At 36.9% G+C, this 15199-nt stretch overlaps 1 protein-coding gene across 1 annotated transcript in view; it reads left to right on the forward strand.

Moving 5' to 3' along the window:
• The window catches only part of STXBP3 (syntaxin binding protein 3), a 60612-nt gene extending 53166 nt beyond the window's left edge, over positions 1-7446 (forward strand). The window contains exons 17-19 of the mRNA XM_049765709.1: positions 473-558; positions 6033-6181; positions 6932-7446. Coding sequence (XP_049621666.1) covers positions 473-558; positions 6033-6181; positions 6932-7026 — 330 coding nt within the window. The 3' untranslated portion in view covers positions 7027-7446. The remainder of the gene's footprint in view (positions 1-472; positions 559-6032; positions 6182-6931) is intronic.
• Positions 7447-15199: the final 7753 nt, after the last annotated feature.

The raw sequence follows: 15199 nt of genomic DNA on the forward strand, positions 1-15199 counted from the left end.
TCAGATGGGTGTGGCCCGAAAAACCAAAAAAGAAAAAAGAAAAAAGGTCCTAGTAAGGTAGGTGCTTAGAATCTTCACACCAAAACGTGGGATTGAATCTCAAAATGAACAAGTGAAAATAAGCAATAAATTTGGCTTAATAAGAAAATCAGTGCATGATTTTTGTAGCACACAGGATTTGTAAGTTTCAAGGTGGAATAGCATTTATGGTTTTCTTTTTCTTTTTCATTTTTGGGTCACACCGGCAGCGCTCAGGGGTTACTCCTGGCTCCACACTCAGAAATCGCTCCTGGCAGGCTCAGGGACCATATGGGATGCCTTGATTCTAACCAACGACCTTCTGCATGAAAGGCAAATAAATGCCTTACCTCCATGCTATCTCTCTGGCCCCAGCATTTATGTTTCTTAATTGTAAATACCAGTTTTGAATTTTGTGCTGAATGTAAGTAGTATTCACTCTTTTCTTCCCTAGGATGCCATTGATAATAGACTAGATTCGAAAGAATGGCCATATTGCTCCCAGTGCCCAGCAGTTTGGAATGGCTCAGGAGCTGTAAGGTAAAACCTATACATTAAAATCTGAAAATGTAGCATGATGCTGCAGACTAAGGATTGGTGCTCTTACTTTGGTGATTCTTCTTGAAGCAAATAGCCATTTAAGAGACAGTTTTTCTTTGTAATCTGTGTTTAATGAGTCAGGTAAGTAGAATGAAATTTACCCATTACAAAAGTTTTTAAGAAACTATAGTTTTCCCTAAAATCTTTTTTTCACATAGCAGAGGACATAATCCTTTCTGATAATTTTCATGACGGGATATTTGTACTTTCATACTTTCACACTTGTATTGGGGATGTGTATTGGGGCTCTCTCTTTGCTTTTGGAGAAGCCGTTACTCTCTGTCTCTCTGTGTGTTTGGGTCTTTTGTTCTCTCTCTGTCTTTCTCTACCAGAACTTCCAAATAAAACCTGTCACCTGTTTTTACTTCACAATATTTTTTCCTTTCAGTGCTGTAGAACAGGGCTTTTTAAACTTTTTCTACTTGTAACCCTTTTGCCCAAGAAATTTATACATGACCTCAGATATATAAAAATTTATATATGACCCCAGATAATAACTAAGGACTTATAAAATAGGTATACAAATTAAATATTTTCTGATAATCATGAAATTATTTTTAATTTGTCTAAACACCATGGATACAAGGTTGTTCATAATACAGTTATTTTAACAGATATGAAGTTATTCACAATTGAATTTCAGTCATGCAATGTAAAACACTGTTCACCAATGTACATTACCCACAACTGCTGCCCCTAGTTTCCCTCCCCCACCACCTGCCTGCCCCCCCCCTCTTCTTTTCCCCTTTTAGACCCAGTGGTTTGCATTATTATTATTGAGAAGTATTGTGCCTGTTACTTTATCTCCTTTCAGCACCCATTTCTTATCCAGAGTGGTTATTTCCAGCTACTGTTGTCATAGTGTTCTCTGTCCTAATTGCATTCTCCCACTATTTGTGGGAAGCTTCATACCATGGACTGGTCTTCCTGGCCCTTATCTCTATTTTTTCTTTGATATAATTACCATACTCTTTTCCTTATAGCCCACAAATGAGTGAGATCATTCGAACCCTCTCCACTCACTTTGCTCAACATAATAGTCTCCATATCCATGCATATATAAGCAAATTTCATGACTTCATTTTTTTCTAATACCTGCCTACTATTATGAACCACTTTTCTTTAGCCACTTATCTGTTCTTGGGTACTTGGGTTGTTTCCAGATTCTGACTATTGTGAATAGTGTTGTGATGAATACAGTGATGCAGAGGGCTTTCCCACATTGTATTGTTAAGAATCAAATTTATATCCCTAGGAGTAGAATTACTATATCATAAGGAAGCCCAAGTTCTAGTTTTTTTGAGTATTAGCCATGTAGTTTTCTAAAAAAGACTGGAAAAGTCAGCATTTCCACCAGCAGTGAATTAAAATTCTTTTCTCACCACATCAGTGCCAGTATTGATTATTCTTGTTCTTTGTGATATGTGCTGTGGTGTGAGATGATTTCTCATTATTGTTTTCATTTTCATCTCCCTGATAATTAATGATGTGAAGCATTTTTTCATGTTTTTCATCTGAATTTCTTCATTGAGAAAATGTTTATTTCTTTTTACAATTTTGGATGGGGTTAGATATTTTTTTCTTGTTAAGCTCTGTCAGTGCTTTGTATATCTTGAATGTTAACCCTTTATCAAATTGGTTTTTGGTGAACACCTCCCATTCCATGGGTAGTCTTTGTATCTTAGTCACTGAAGCTTCTTAGTTCAATGTAGTTCCATTTATCTTTGTTTCCTTTTGCTTGGCCAGTGGTGTTTCACTCTTAAAGATGATTTAGCTTCAATGTCATGGAGTGTTGTACCTACATTTTCCTCTCTCTATCTTATGGTGTTAGGTCTGATAGCAAGGTCTTTAAACCATTTTTTTTTTTACTTTTGTGCATGATGTTAAAGAGAGGTCTGAATTTACTTTTTTTTATTTTAATTTTTTTGTTTTGTTTTGTTTTTTGGCCACCCCAGTGATGCTCAGGGGTTACTCCTGGCTATACACTCAGAAATCACTCTTGGCTTGGGGGACCATATGAGACACCAGGTATCTAACCAAAGTCCTTCCCGGGTCATCCGCATACAAGGCAAGCACCCCACCATTGTACTATCGCTCCGGCCCCTGAGTTCACATTTTAGTTTCCCCAATACCACTTGTTGAAGAGGTTTTCCTTGTTCTACTTCGTATTTCTTGCCCCTTTATCAAAGATAAATTAATCATATACCTGAGGGCCAGTCTCAATATTCAGGTCTATTCCATTGATCTGAGGGTCTATTTTTATTTCAATACCCTGCTGTTTTAAATGACTGCTGCTTTAAAGTTTAAAAGTTTAAAAGTGGGGCCGGAGAGATAGCATGGAGGTAAGGCATTTGCCTTGCATACAGAAGGTCGGTGGTTCGAATCCTGGCATCCCATATGGTCTCCTGAGCCTGCCAGGAGCGATTTCTGAGCGTGGAGCCAGGAGTAACCCCTGCGCAGTGCCAGGCGTGACCCCAAAACAAAACAAAACAAAACAAAAAAGTTTAAAAGTTGCTTTAAAGTTTAAAGTTGGCGAAAATGATGCCTTCCATCTTCTTTTTCCCAAGGATTGCTTTAGCTATTTATAAATATTTGTTTTCCATATGAATTTCAGGAGTGTTTAATATATTTCTTTGAAAAATACCATAGGTATTCTTTCTTTCTTTCTTCCTTCCTTCCTTCCTTTCTTTCTTTCCTTTCTTTTTCTTTCTTTTCTTTCTTTCTTTCTTTCTTTTTTCTTTCTTTCTTTCTTTCTTTCTTTCTTTCTCTTTCTTTCTTTCTTTCTTTCTTTTTTCTTTCTTTCTTTCTTTCTTCTTTCTTTCTTTTCTTTCTTTTCTTTCTTTCTTTCTTCTTTCCTTCTTTCTTTCTCTCTTTCTTTTCTTTCTTTCTATTTCTCTCTTTCTTTCTCTCTCTTTCTCTTTCTTTCTTTCTTTCTTTCTTTCTTTCTTTCTTTCTTCTTTCTTTCTTCTTTCTTCTTTCTTTCTTTCTTTTTTCTTTCTTTCTTTCTTTCTTTCTTTCTTTCTTTCTTTCTTTCTTTCTTTCTTCCTTCCTTCCTTCCTTCCTTCCTTCCTTCCTTCCTTTCTTTGTTTTGGGGTCACACTCAGTGACACTCAGGGGTTACTCCTGGCTCTGTGCTCAGAAATCACTCCTGCCAGGCATATGGGATGCTGGGGGACAAATCTGGGTTAGTTCCAGGTCAGCTGCATGCAGAGCAAATGCCCTACCCGCTGTTCTATTTCTCTGGCCCCAGTCCTAATATTTCTTCTTTTTTTCTTTTTGGATTTTGGGTCATACCCACCAGCACTCAGGGGTTACTTCCAGCTCTAGGCTCAGAAATCACTCCTGGCAGGCTTGGGGGACCATATGGGATGCCGGGATTCAAACTACCATCCTTCTCCATGCAAGGCAAAAACCCTTCCTCCATGCTATCTCTCTGGCCCTGCCAATTCTAATATTTCTGTTTGAAATTTTCTCATTTCTACTCTCATATCCTTTTCCATCTTCTTGGCTGCCCATAAACTTATTTTAAAGCAAATGTTTAAAAAACTTACATGCCCTCTATGGAGCCATCACCTACAGTTTAAGAAACTAGATTAAAGAGTACCACTTCTATTTTAGTATTTATTTCTGTCTGGAAGTTTCTTTAGGTTGATTTTAGTGTTAGCATGATTTTTTTTTAATATTTATAATAGTTGTTTGGATGTCTACTAAATCTGATTATTTCCATTCACTTAGAATCAATGTCTGTTGTTGCTTATTTTCCAAAGTATGAATCATACTGAATTGGTTTATTTTCATATTTACTAATTTTTTTCATTGAGCTCTTAGGACCAAGAGATAGTATAAGGCTTAAGTTGCTTGTCTTACATACTGATGACCTTTGTCAAACCCAATACCATATATGATTTCCTACACTGCTAAGTGATCCCTGAGCATAGCTCTGTGTGTCCCAAAGTATTCCCTCATAAAAAAAGAGGAAGAAAGAAAGCAAAAAAAAAAAAGAGAGAGAGAGAGAGAAAGGAAAATGAATCTTTGTAATTGGATTAGTCCTAAATTTATTTCAATGACTTGCATTAAGCTATATGTCAGTTTCTTTACAGTATGTAGCCCCTGATAACAGCTTTAAAAAAATAGAAAGAATCAAAATTAAAATGAAAAACTACTTTTAAATTTTGTTTCTTTGTTTGTTTGTTTGTTTGTTTGGGGGACTCTGCCCAGTGCTCAAGGTTAACTCATGGCTCTGAGCTCAGGGATCAGTCGCAGGCTAAGGGGATCACTTGGCGTGCCATGGACTAAACCTGGGTTGGCCAAGTGCAAGGCAAATGCCCTACCCACTATACTACTGCTTCGACTTCTCTGACTTTTTAATGATTGTATTGAGATACAGTTTAGTTACGAATAACAGTATATTCAAAATCAGCTATTAATTTTATATAATGGAATTGACCATCACAGCTAGTTAATATATCTGTCATCTCCAGTTTACCATTTCTTTTTTTTTTTTGTTCATGGTGAAACTTAAGCTTCACCCTCCAAGCAAATTTCAGTTATTTAAACTATTTTTTATCATTATGGTCACTGCTTTATTAGCCTCTATTTATTCATTAACCTTGAATAACCAAATCTTTATGCCCTTTAACAAACTACACCCTTTTTTTCCTCCCCATATCCTCTGGCACCCACATTATTTGCCTGAATCTGTTTTACATTACACATTAGTAAGATCATGTAGTATTTGTCTTTTCAGCATTTGAATTATTTTCCTTAGCTTAATGTCTTCCAGGTTTATCCATGTTGTTTCAAATGGCAAACTTTTCTTCCATTTTAAAGGCCAAACTAACACTATTCTATAAACAAACCACATCTTCTCAGTCCATTGGCCTATTGATGGATGGGCACTTAGGTTGTTTCCTGTTGTGACTATTTGAGCAATACTGCAGTGAACTTGGGAGTGCAGATGTGTTTTTCATATCTGCCACCACTTTATCACTGAGTCTTATCACACTAGATCAAATTTTGGGTGCCCCTCTCTGCTCAAAGTCCTAAAAGCCATGCTGTTTGAGTTCCACTTGCCCCACCTGCCTCATATTTTAATTTTTTTCATGTCAAGAAATCACAAGTTTATTATTTCTTCATGTAAAATTAGTAGGCTCTAGGTTATAAGCTAAAATGCTAAGTATTGAGTGATTTCTCTTTACTTTTAATTCTGAATTAAAGAAGTAAGACTATCCCATCTGAATCATAATGCTCAGGTTTTGCTACAGTTGTTATTTTCTTCAAATTAGTATGATTGGCTCTATTTGAATTTGCTCGAATTAAGCTTACTAAGAAATGTATGAGAAATATGACTTTGGAATGCTTTGAACATGTTTGTGAGAATGCTTTGAACATGTTTGTGATTTTTTTATTTTTAGTGCTCGCCAGAAACCCAGAGCTAATTATTTAGAGGATCGAAAAAATGGGTCAAAGCTGATTATTTTTGTAATTGGAGGAATTACTTACTCTGAAATGCGTTGTGCTTATGAAGTTTCTCAGGCACATAAGTCCTGTGAAGTTATTATTGGTAAGGCATTTTTCTGTTTATTATTTTGCTTTAAAAGAAACCCTCAATGCAAGAGAGGAGAGAAAGAGAGAGAGAGAGAGAGAGAGAGAGAGAGAGAGAGAGAGAGAGAGAGAGAGAGAGAGAGAGAGGAGAGAGAGAGAGAGAAAAAGAGAGAAAAGAGTAAAAACAGACTCTACTCCTGATACTATGTTACTGGATCACTCCTGGTGTTGCTTGAGAGGTCATGTAGAGTGCCAGGGATTGAACCTAGTCAAGTTCATGCAAGGCAAGAATCTTAACCCACTGTACTTTCTGGTTCCTATATACATAAACTTAATTTTGTATTAAATGTAGCACTAGGAATGGTCATTGTTTCTGAAAGGTTGATAATCACACCTAACAAAAGAGAGAGTTTAAGTGGCTGGAGTGATAATACAGTGGGTAGGGCATTTGCTTTCTATGTAGATAACCAGGGTTTGAATCAAGCATCCGATATGTTCCCCTGAGCCCACTGGGAGTGGTCCCTGAGCTCAGAATCAGGAGTAAGCCCTGAGCAGAGCACAGCAAGGTATGGTCCAAAAACCAACGGAAAAATAAAGAAAGAAAAGGGCTAAAATATTAAATTATATTAATTAAAACAAGCAGATTTTAGTAGGAATTGTGAAATTGTCCCCAAGATATTACACTTAACATATTTGAAGGCAGGGTAAAATATTTAGCTAAAAGAAATGTAACTGCTAGTGTTTCAAGTTTTTTCTTTTCCTCTACCAGGTTCTACACACATTTTAACACCCAAAAAGCTGTTGGATGATATAAAGATGCTGAATAAGCCCAAGGATAAAGTTTCCTTTATTAAGGATGAATAACATTTTGGGGTTTGAGATTCTTATTAATATGTATTACTAAAAGATCAAGTTAATGTTGCTGTCTTGTAATTTAAACAATGTAAATATTTTACAAAATAAGGACTTTTCAGATATATTTCTTAAGGGCTGTTTATGACTTACATATCACTAGATTTTTCATTTTAATAATTTAAATACTGTTGCTGCTTTGTGGAGGATAAAAACATTAAAATACTTTCTTACATAAAAGTTTTTCACCTTTGGGACAATATATGTTAGAGTTGTAGCTAATTTTTTTTACAACCATCTATGTATATACTAATTGTTAGAAACTTATCTGTACTTTGCTTAAATACAGGTTTATTTGTGGGGAGGTGGGAAAGAATGACTTTTATTGAAAAAGTTATTAAAGTAAAAAACTAACTTGAATGAGTTATAGAATGATTTTCTATGTAAAGTGATTCTTTCATCTGAAACATTTCTTTTATGTTATCCATATATATATATATCTATGGAAATAGAATAATTCCACAGTGCTTAAAGTATCTTGCCTAGGACCAAAGAGGGAGTAAAGCGGTTAAAGGTGCATGTCTTGCATGTGGCAGAACCCTGTTCAGTCCCTGACTCTACATGGTTCCCGAAGCTCTGCCACCAGAGTCTCTGAAATACCTAGCTGGAAATAACTTCTAATACTGCTGAGTAATACCCCAATACACCCATCCACAACAAAGTATCTTGTCTAGATACTTATATTGAGATATAATTTCCTGTCATTTTTAAATCATGTGTTTTAGAAAACCAAAAATAATTATGAACATTGTCATAGAAAATATTTTTAATTCTTTTTTGGGGGGCCACACCCGTTTGATGCTCAGGGGTTACTCCTGGCTAAGTGCTCAGAAATTGCCCCTGGCTTGGGGGGACCATATGGGATGCCAGGGGATCGAACTGCGGTCCTTCCTTGGCTAGCGCTTGCAAGGCAGACACCTTACCTCTAGTGCCACCTCGCCAGCCCCAATTCTTTTTTTTTTTTTTACAAGTTTTTCACAGTTGTATTTTAATAATACAGTGACAGTGAATTAGGGTCATTCTCACTACCAGTGTTGACCTCCCTCCACCATAGTTCCCAGCATATATCCTCCACTCTTCACCCCCTAGATTGCTAGTGTAACAGGTTTATTTTGTATATAGCTTGTTATAATTTGGGTATCTTGATTCTACTGTCGTTGACATTGGTTTGGGTGTTAAGGGCTGACCATTTTTATTTCCATTCTATGGTCCTGGGACCCTTTGGCCCCCAGGTCCCATCCACCTTTTTCTCTTTCTTAGTTTGTAGGGAAACATATAAATGGGAGCAGAACCAGATGATTCATGTTCTATGGTTCTATTTATAAAAAAAAAAAAATAGGTGGAGGCTCCTATCTAGACGCTATAAGTATAATAAAACTGAAATAAAGTAAAAAATGGGAGGGGGAGATGTGGCAAGTGTTTTTGTTTGTTTGGGTATTTTGTTTGTATGTTTGGGTTTTTTTTTTTTTTTTTGCATGGGTAGAGTAAATGCTGGGAAAATTAGAAAGAAAATTTCCTTGACCTAAGAGATACAGGGTGTTTCCACTCTTGAAGCATACTGTCATGAGACTGACTATAGCTCTGGGCATGTTAGTTGTCAAACCCCAAGGTCTTTCTTTATGTCCCCAGGAAAATTTTTGTTCAGTTATGGTTGCCAGTCATTCTTCTGTAATTAGAGATTTTGATTTTTGCATAGATCCTAACTTCTGTGAGTATTTTGCATATCCTAGATAGCAAACCTTATTAATGTGCTGAGTGCAAAAATGTTTTCCCAATCAGTTAGCTGTCTTTTAGTTTTAGCCTGTGTTTCTTTTGCCATTCAGAAACTTTTTGGTTTGATATAGTCCCGTTTATTTAGGTTTGATGCTATGACTCTTGCCATTGGCATCCTATCATCAAAGACTCTTTTGAGGTGTATGTATTGGGTGTGTTCTGCCTATGTTTTCCTCAATGAACTTTATAGTTTCGGATCTGAGTTCAAGGTCTTTAATCCATTTTGAGCTGACTTTTGTGTAAGGTATGAGGTAAAGATCACTAATTTCTTACAGGTGGTTATCCTGTTGTTCCAACACCCTTTGTTGAAGAGACTGTCTTTGTTCCTTTTCAAATTCTTGGCTTCTTTGTCAAATATCAGTTGACCGTATATTTGGAGGTGTGTCACGAGATATTCTTTTCTGACCTGTTGGTCTGAGTCTCTGTCTTTGTTCCAGTGTCATACTGTTTTAATCACTATGGCTTTGTAGTAAAGCTTCAAGTTAGATAAAAAGAGGTCACCTAGTTTCTTGTTTTTTAATATGGATTTGGTTAACCTATGTCTTTAGTAGTTCCATATGAACTTTATTATTAGTTGTTCTGAGTTCTTAAAAAATATCTGAATTTGCATAGGGATTGAATTGAATCTATATAATTGCTTAAGTAAGATGGTCGTTTTTATGATATTGATTCGTTCTACCCATGTGCAATGAATTTTCTTCCAGTTCCTTAGTGCTCTTCAATTTATTTCCGAAGTGTTTTGAAGTTTTCATGGTATAGGCCTTTTACCTCTTATTAGGTTGATTGCTAGGTATTTGATGTTTTTAGATACTGTTTTAAATGGGATGGACTTTTTTATCTCTTTCTTCACTGTTATCTTATTTGCATGAAGGAATGCAACTGTCTTTCATGTGTTGACTTCGTAGTCCGCCACTTTTCTGTATTGCTTTATTGCTTCCAGGAGTTTTTCTGTGGACTCCAGGATTTTCTATATATATGCGGGGTCCTGTAAGCCCCCCGGGGGGGCCCGGCCAGCGGGAATCGGCTGGGAGGCTCTCGGACGGCCGCACCTTTATTTGGCTGGGTCAGAAGAATAACCACACCTGTAAAAAATCTGAGAGAGGTTAGTAATAATGACCTCAGGCGATATAACCGGTCTAAGGTGGCCTTTATTGGGGTCCAGCATCTCTTATATAGAGGAGGAGAAAGGGGCAGGAAAAAAGACGGTGTCAATCATACATTTTGGCGCGAAAGCCATGAGACAAAGGCAGTAAATCGTCTTCCAGAGGGGAGGGAGAAGGAGTGACAATTTTACAATCATTCCCAAGTCAGCAGCTTTCAAGAAATTGCCCTATGACCCTAAAGTAGGGTCTGCAGCTCACTATCCGGAACTATCAGCAATTTGTGATGGGGCAAGCTTTGTTGCATAGCCATTAACTCCGGAATGAAGTTAAAGGGAGTAGCCTAAATCTGGGAATGGTATCGGGGTGTTTGCTTTCTCTCCGGGGCTTCAAAGAGAATCTCCTGCAGCTGCAAATACCTTTCCTGTTAGCTCAAGGGCTCACAGCAAAGACTGCACGTAGGCAGCTTTTAGATGAAAAAGGCTGCATAAAGACAGAAGACCGAAAAATTGATCTCTGACAGGAAACTGTCTCCAACATATATATCATCATATTGTCTGCAAATAGAGATAGTTTGAGTTGCTCTTTCCTCTGAATTCCTCTGATTTTTTTCTCTTGTCTGATTGCTATTGCTAGGTCTTCTAATACTATGTTAAATAAGAGTGGAGACTATGGACAGCCTTGCCTAGTGCCTAACCTTAGTGGAAATGCTTTCAGTGTTTTACCATTAAGGATAATGTTGGCTGTGGGCTTCTTATAGATAGCTGTAACTATCTTGGGGAAATTTTCTTCCAGACCTATTTTGCTGAGTGTTATCATCATGAATGAGTGTTATATTTTGTCAAATACCTTCTCTGCATTGATCAATATGATCATGTGGTTTTTGTCTTTCTTTTTGTTGATGTAGTATATAATGTTGATTGATTTATATTATGTTGAACCATCCTTTCATCCCTGATATGAAACCGACTTGGTCATGATGAATAATTTTTTGATGTGTTGTTGCATTCGATTTGCTAAGATCTTGTTAAGGATTTTTGCATCCATGTTCATTAGTGAGATTGGTCTGTAGTTTTCTTTCTTGGTGGTATCTTTATCAGCTTTGGGAATCAGCTTGATATTAGCTTCATAAAAGGAATTAAGGAAGAAGCCTGTCTTTTCGATGTTTTAGAAGAGTCTAAGGATCAATGGTAGTAATTCTTTTCTGAATGTTTACCTGTAAAACCATCTGGTCCTGGACTCTTATTCTTGAGTTTATTAATTACTGCATAATTTCCTTACATTAGGACATTATTTTTTTTCCAGGAACCTGTCCATTTCTTCTCAGTTCTCCAACTTAATTGAGGACAGTTGTTCATAAGAGGCCCTCATGATGTGTTGTATTTCTTGAGGTTCTGTTGTAATCTCTTCCCTTTCATTTGTGATCTGATTTATTGGAATGTTTTCCCTTTTTTTTCTTGTGATTCTTGCCAGTGGTTTGTCTATCTTGTTCATTCTTTCAAAAAATCAGCTCCTGGTCTCATAGATTTTTTTGTATTGTTTTCTTTGTTTCTATGTTGTTTATTTCTGCTCGATTTTTAATATTTCTTATCTTCTACTTGTGTTTGGGTTCCTTTGCTGTTGTTTTTCCAGATACTTAAGGGGTCCCGTTAAGCTGTTGATTTTGTCATTTTTTTTTCTTTCCTGACATAAGCTTAAATTACTATGCATTTCCTCCTAATTTCTGCTTTTTCTATGTCCCATAGATTTTTGGCAATTTTTGGTTTTGGGTTTTTTTTTTTTGTTTTTTTTTTGGGGGGGGGATTTGAGTCACACCCAGCAGCGCTCAGGGGTTACTCCTGGCTCTACACTCAGAAATCGCTCCTGGCAGGCTCGGGGGACCATATGGGATGTCGTGATTCAAACCACTGTCCTTCTGCATGCAAGGCAAACACCCTACCTCCATGCTATCTCTGGCCCCAATTTGTTTCTTTATTGTCATTTGTCTCAAGGAATCTTTTTATTTATTCCTTCATTTCATCTCTGATCCAGCTGTTGTTGAGCAGCTTGTTGTTTAGTCTCCAGGTGTTAGATTTTCTCTACATCTTTTTACAGTCAATCTTTTTTTTTTTTTTTTTTTTTTTTGTGGTTTTTAGGTCACACCCGGCAGTGCTCAGGGGTTACTCCTGGATCTATGCTCAGAAATTGCTCCTGGCAGGCACGGGGGACGCCAGGATTCGAACCGATGACCTTCTGCATGAAAGGCAAATGCCTTACCTCCATGCTATCTCTTCGGCCCCTACAGTCAATCTTGATCTCTGATGCATTGTGGTCTGATAGGATGCTTGGTATAATTCTTATATTTGTGACTTTATGTAATTTAGATTTGTGTCGGAAGGTGTGGTCTATTCTAGAGAAGGTTCATTTGCATTTGAGAAGAATGTGTATTCTGCTTTCTGAGGATGGAGGGCCCTGTATAAGTGCATTAGTCCTATTTCTTCTAGTTTCTCGTTTAGGGCTCTTCTGTCTTTGCTAGTATTCTGCCTAGCAGTGGTCCTCACACTATGGCTCGCAGGCCACATATTGTATTTGTATCTGTTTTGTTTCTTCATTGCAAAATAAGATATATGCAGTGTGCATAAGAATTTGTTCATAAGTTTTGTTTTTACTATAGTCAGACCCTCCAATGGTCTGAGGGACAATGAACTGGCCCCCTGTTTAAAAAGTTTGAGGACCCCTGGCCCTAGTGGATCTGTCTAGTGGTGATAACAGTGTGTTGACGTTTCCTACTACTATCACATTTTCGTCCATATGTTTCTCTAAATTTGTGAGCAAACACCTTACATATTTTGCTGGCTTTACATTTGGTTCATAAATATTGATCAGAGTTAGTACTTCTTGGTTTAATGTTCCCCTGATCAATAAGTAGTGTCCATCTTTATCTCTGAGCACTTTCTTGAGGTTGAATGCAATTTGATCTAATATAAGTATGCTGGCCCATGGCAGTTCTTTTCCAGTGACTTGAATAATTGAATCTCATTCTTTTATTCTGAGCCTGTGTCTATCCTAATCTTTTAGGTGTGTTTCCTGCAGGCAGCAGATATCTGATTTTTGTTTTTTGATCCAACCCTCTAATCTGTGTCTTTTAATGGGGGGGGGGGATTAGTCCATTGACACTTAAGAAGATTATTGACAGAGAGGGTTGTTGAGCTATTATATTGTGTAGGGTTGTTATTACAATTGTGTGTTTGGGTTGTATAATTGATCATTCAGAGTTGATTTGGTTAGTGCAAATATTGTCAATTCTCTCTTGTCTGAGAATGTTTTTAGTCCTTCCTCTCATGTAAATGAGAGTTTTGCCAGGTAGTAGACTATAGGTTGGAAGTTTCTTTCATTCAGTAGTTTAAAAAATGTCATTCCACTATCTCCTTGCCTAAAATGTTTTCAATGGGAGATCTGTTTTGATTCTTATGTTCCTTCCTTTGTACTTGACTATTTTTTCTTGCTTATAGCTTTGAAGAATTCAGTTCTCTGTTGTTTCCATTTGAATTACTATATGTCTTGGTATTGATCTATTAGGGTCTATTTTATTCAGAACACTTTTTGCCTCTTGGATTTGTACAGGTGTCTCTTTGAAGTGGGAAATTTCTCTGCTATTATTTCCCTCACTACTTGTTCTTTTTTTTTTTTTTTTTTTTTTTTGGTTTTTGGGCCACACCCAGTAACGCTCAGGGGTTACTCCTGGCTATGTGCTCAGAAGTTGCTCCTTGCTTGGGGGACCATATGGGACACCGGGGGATCGAACCGCGGTCCGTCCAAGGCTAGTGCAGGCAAAGCAGGCACCTTACCTTTAGCGCCACCGCCCGGCCCCTCACTACTTGTTCTTTCCCTATCCTTTTTTCCTCCTCTTCTATGGACTAGCATCTTATAACCACAGTAGGCTTGTGGTTTTCAACTTATTCACACCCTGCAGGCTGGTATGAGTTTGTAGACAGGTGAGTAGCTCCAGTGGCACAATTGGTTAGTGCGCAGTACTTATACAACAGGTGGTTGAAGATCATTACTGCTCTACATAACATAAACCTGATTATCCCAGTTTCTCCCCTCCAGATTTTTCTGTGATTTTGTTAAGGTTTAATTTGCTATATTAACTCCATTTCTGATAAAAATAATATATATATATATATTTGAAGGGTTTTCTGTTTATTGTATTTATCAGATCAGCTTAATTTTTTCCTAAACATCCATATACTATTATCAGAATTTATCAAGTTGTCTCATTTCCCAACTGATTTGAAATACTATCTTTAGACTCAATTCATTTTAGTATTTTGATCTATTTATGTGTTCTCTTTGATTGATTTGTAGTAAATATTTATTTTCTTCCAATTTTATTTTATGTAATGGATATAAATTCTGCCACACCTAAAGTTTTCAGGAATTGTCTGACAATTCGATTTTTCTAGATGAACCTCATTGTCATTTTTACCAAGTTCCCAAAATAAGCTATTTTTGTGTTTTCATTAAATTTATAGGTTGACACTAGGAAGAATTGATATAGTTATAATAATAAAACTTTGTTCTATAATAGCCTTTTCATTATCTAGCTCTTTATGATACAGCATAGTATCATAATATATATTCCATGGTTCTTTCTGAATTGTATATTTTTTCTATTCAAACAGATTTTTATGTATACAAAACTTTTTTGGTTATATAACTTTATAACTTGTTTTTTACTTAATTATAATAAAATAATACGCAAGTGTTTGCTAACTATCATCTATGGGTCAGGCTAATCTTATTTATTCCACTGAGAACAGGTTTCTTATCATCTTCATTGTTGGCTGCATGCAAAGCAAACACCCTACCTACTCACTGTACTATTGCTCCAGCTACTTCCTTCTGGATTTTGTTGCAATTGCCTCGACTTACACAGATGAATGGTTATGGTACTCACACACTTGGTTGAGGTGCTCACCAAGTGACTTACATCTGCTTGCTGTGCTTATAATCTGGACCTCACCAGAAGTTTCATTTTCAATTTCAGTACTTCCACACTTGCTTGTCAGGGTTATATTCCTTTATTTGTACTTGCACACATTCTGATTAGAATGCTCGCCTGCAGTTGCTGTGATGCTCAAACAGGTGTGTGGCTGTGGTACCTACCAGGGCCACATATTGGAGTGGACTTGGCAATGCCCACTGTGCAATGCCAGCAATTCCAAACAGCAATCAGTATTTGGACTGAGCTTCAGGACAGCACCAGTAAT

Source organism: Suncus etruscus, chromosome 19 (assembly GCF_024139225.1).
Source record: "Suncus etruscus isolate mSunEtr1 chromosome 19, mSunEtr1.pri.cur, whole genome shotgun sequence".
NCBI classification, from domain to species: Eukaryota; Metazoa; Chordata; class Mammalia; order Eulipotyphla; family Soricidae; genus Suncus; species Suncus etruscus.